The 4,339-nt window shown below is 33.4% G+C and overlaps 1 protein-coding gene across 7 annotated transcripts in view; it reads right to left on the bottom strand.

The window, feature by feature from the left end:
• The window catches only part of IL15 (interleukin 15), a 68,101-nt gene that overhangs the window by 4,523 nt on the left and 59,239 nt on the right, over positions 1 to 4,339 (bottom strand). For all 7 annotated transcript variants that reach the window (XM_011373758.2, XM_023519659.1, XM_011373756.2 and 4 more), the window contains one exon: positions 1,192 to 1,236. In XM_011373758.2, the coding sequence (XP_011372060.1) occupies positions 1,192 to 1,236 (45 nt within the window). The remainder of the gene's footprint in view (positions 1 to 1,191; positions 1,237 to 4,339) is intronic.

Below are 4,339 nucleotides of genomic sequence, written 5' to 3' on the forward strand. Positions count from 1 at the left end.
GACTGCTTATCCTCCACAGCAGCTGCTCAGGATCGAAAGGGTAAATACTATCACCATGGAAATAATAAAATAAGTTATAAATAAAATAAAATCATAAAATAAATAATAATACCGAGGATCAGAAATGTTTAGTGACTTCCAAGGTAACACAGCTAGGAAGTGGCTGAGTCGGGGTTTAAATCTAAGTTTCAATCTAAGCTTTTTTTCTATGACCCATGAGCTGCAAGATTATCTTCTGGCAAAAAAAAAGCAATCTCAAGATGCTGAGTGTTGGTTGTTAATGGACTGCTTTCTACATTGAAAAAATGCAAAGAAAAATGGAAAATATGCTGAAGCGAAGGGAGGGAGACAATTTCTACGTGCAGCAGCACTAGCCAATGGGTTGACAAACATCTATTTTTCCTAGTTTCTGGCTATGGCTTCTCCTTGATGCTTAGAAAGTCTTGGTGGGGGTAAAACCTGCTGTTTCAGAGACGTTCTAATTGAGGAACAACAGAGAGAGGACTCACTATTCTGAAAGCACACAATATAGAGTTTGTTTTCCACAAGGTAAGGAAGCTGGGGGATTTGTTTCTTGATTTTTAGTGACCAATCCAGAGAAAAAGGACTGGCAACACGACTGGAATCATACATGCCTTAGACAAAGTCTGTGTACTAAGGAAACAAATCCAAGATCATTTCTGAATTCTGATAGGTTTTATGGGTTGTGTTTGTTTCTTTTCTCACATAGAGAGTAACCAGACAGAATCCTTTTCAATAATTGTAAAGATTCATGCAAAATGTAGAACATAAATGTATTTGAGCTATTTGCAGAAAATATGATTAAAGATGGTAATACATTATTGCACTGGAAATAAACGATATGTTGGATAATTTTAAATTGAATCAGTTAACCTGATTTTTGTATTTAACTGCATCATAATACAGCTGCATCACAAAAATGTATAACAAATTTTGTCTGACATTGATGGAAAAGGCTTTTATGTATTTTACGAAAATAGCATCTATGTAGCTCTTTGTCCCCAAGTCCCACAAGCTCAACAATTACTTCAATTCATTGATCATGTGTTGTAAGAACACACTAAAATCTATATTTAAAATCTATACATATTTCATTAAATTTTTGAAAATACACTACTTAGACTTTTGAAAACTGGAATAGCAATTTTGAAAAAAATAAACTATACTCACATGAACAGAACTTTCCGTATATAAAGTAGCATCAATATGTATAGACTGAAAGGAAACAAAATTAGATATGAAAGATTATGCATTGCTTCAGATATAATGAGAACAACCTATTGACAACATTACATTAAGCTTTTAAAATTAAATTCTTGATTTTGAGAGAATTGTAGATTCATGTGCAATTGTGAGAGAAAATACAGCGAGATCCCATGTACCTGTCACCATTTCCCCCCAGTGGTAATATCCTGCATAACCACAGCACAATAATATAACCAGGAAATTGCATTGATACAATCTACCCACCTTGCTCAGATTCTATCAGTCTTCTGTTCATTAAAGTTTGTGTGTGTGTGTGTGTGTGTAGGTCCATGTAATTTTATCAGATGTGTCAATTAATATAACCACCACCACAGTTAAGATACCGAACAATTCCATCACCATAAGGATCCTCCTGCTACAGCCACAACTGCCTTCCTTCCCACACATGTCACCACCCCCACACCTTACCCTTCTAATTCCTGGCAACCACTTCTCTGCTCTCCGTTGCTATGATATCATTTCAAGAATGTTACATAAATGGAATCATACAGTATGTAACCTTTTGAGGTTGGCCTTTTGAAAAAATTAATAAACTTTATTTTTTGAATGGCTGTAGGTTTATAGAACATAAGCAGAAAGTACAGACAATTCCAAATACATCTCTTTGCCCATCCCTCCCTATTACCCCTAGTATTACTATTTTGCATTAATGTGGTATATCTATTATAACTGATGAGTCATTAGTGACATATTTCTAGCTAAAGTCCATTGATTATGTGAGGGTTCACTCTTGGTGTTATACATTCTATGGATTTTAACAAATATATGATGACATGTAACCACCCTTACAGTATCATATGAAATAGTTTCGCCATCCTGAAAATTACCTGTGCTCCACCTAGTCATCCCTCCTTCTCCCCTAACCTCTTGCAACCAGTCACAATGTACCACAGTTTAACCATTCACCTGCTGAAGGATGTCTGTGTTGTTCTGAGTGTTTAGCTATTATAAATAAAGCTCTACGAACATTCATGTGCATATTTTTGTGTGAACACGTTTTCATTTCTCTGATAACTTGTTCAAGAGTAAAATTGTTGGATCATATGGCAAATGCATGTTTTGTTTTTTAAGAAACAGACAAACTACTTCAGAATTGCTACATGATTTTACATCCTCACCAACAATATATGAGTGATCCAGTTTTTCCACATTTTGCCAGCATTTGACATTATCACTAGTTTTTATTTTAGATATATTTATAGATGCACAGTGATAAGTCATTGTGGTTTTAATTTGCATTCCCTCAATAAAAACAGTCATTTATTGGCATTTCCTCTAAAAAAAAAAAAAAAAGACATAAGATAATGTATTTCTTTCTTCCTAACCTGCATGCCTTTTTTTTTCTTGCTTTATGGCTTTTATTTCTTTTTTCTTGCTTTACTAGTTTAGCCAAAGTTCCAGTACTATATTCAATAAGAATATAAGAATGGTGAGAGAAGACATCCTTATCTTGTGCCCAATCTTAGGGGAAAAACACTCAGTCTTTCCTTGTTATGATGTTAGCTCTAGATTTTTCATACACACTCTGTATCAATTGAAGAAGTTCTCCCTCTAGTCTGTGTTTTCTGAGAAATTTTATCACGAATAGGTGTTTTATTTTTTAAATGCTTTTTCTGCATCTATTAATATGATCACATAACTTTCTACTTTAGCTTGTAGATATGGTGGATTACATTGATTGATTTTCAAATACTGAACAGGTCTTGCATACCTGGAATAAATCCCATTTGGTCATTGGTAGATTTGATTTGCTAATATTTCATTGAGAGTTTTTGTATCTAAGTTCATTAGAGATATTTGTAGTTTTCGTTTTTGGTACTTTGTCTGGTTTTAGCATCAGGGTGATACCTGTCTCCTAAAATGAGTTGGAAAGTGTTCCCTCTTCTGTTTTTGAAAGAGACTATAAAATTTGTGTCAATTTTTCTTTAAATGTTTAGTAGAATGCTGTAGCAAAACCAGCTGGGCCTGGAGATTCTTTTTTGGAAGCTGACATATGGCAAGTTCAATGTCTTTAATGGCTATACAAGTTTTTGGATTATCTATTCCATCTTTGTTATGTTTTGGTAGTTTGCAATTTTGAGGAACTGGTCCATTTCTACTAAGTTGTCAAATTTACCAGAGCAAAGTTGTTTATAGTTTTTCTTCATTATTCTTTTAATGACTACAGACAGGTTCTGTAGTAATTGTCCCCAACTTCAATCCTGATATTGATGGTTCGTGTCATCTCTCTTTTTATTTTTGTCAGTCTCTAGAAGTTTATCAATTTTATTGATTTTTTTCCAAATAATGAGCTTAGTATTTCACTGATTTTTCCCTATTGTTTTCCTGAATTCTATTTATTAATGTCTGTTCTTATTTTTATTATTTCCTTCTTTCTTCTTGCACTGGGTTCATTTTGATCTTCTCTTTCCAGTTTCTTGAGGTAGGAATTTAGATTGTTGATCTGAGATCTTTCTTCTTTTCTAATAGAATCATTTAGGTTTATAAATGCCCCTCTTGGTCATGCTTTAGCTGAATCCAACATATCTTGATATGCTGCATTTTCATTTTTATTCAGTTCTACGTATTTTTTTAATATCCTTTGAGACTGAACTTTTTGACCCATTGGATATTTAGAAGTGTATTATTTAAGTTCCAAATGCTTGGAGATTTTCTTGTTGTATTTGTGTAATTGACTTCTACTTGATTCCACTGTAGTCAGAGAACAACATACTCTGTATGATTTCAGTTCTAATAAATTTGTTTGTTTGTTTTATTTCCCAGAACATGTTTGGTCTTGGTGAATGGTGCTTGAAAAAGTATTTACTCTTTGTCGTTCGGTGAAGTATCCTATCTATGTAAATTCGATATTGTTGGTTGAGTCTATTGTCTAGTTTTTCTATATCCTTTCTGATTTTCTGTCTAGTAGCTCTAATTGTTACTAAGGAGGTGATAAAGTACCTCAACTATGAGCGTGAATTTGTTTTTTCTTTCAGTTCTATCAGTTTTTGTTTCATGCATTTGAGGCTCTGTTGTTTGGCTCTATTGTACACATTTAAGATCGTTATGTTTT

Source organism: Pteropus vampyrus, unplaced genomic scaffold, assembly GCF_000151845.1.
Source record: "Pteropus vampyrus isolate Shadow unplaced genomic scaffold, Pvam_2.0 Scaffold229, whole genome shotgun sequence".
Taxonomy (NCBI): domain Eukaryota; kingdom Metazoa; phylum Chordata; class Mammalia; order Chiroptera; family Pteropodidae; genus Pteropus; species Pteropus vampyrus.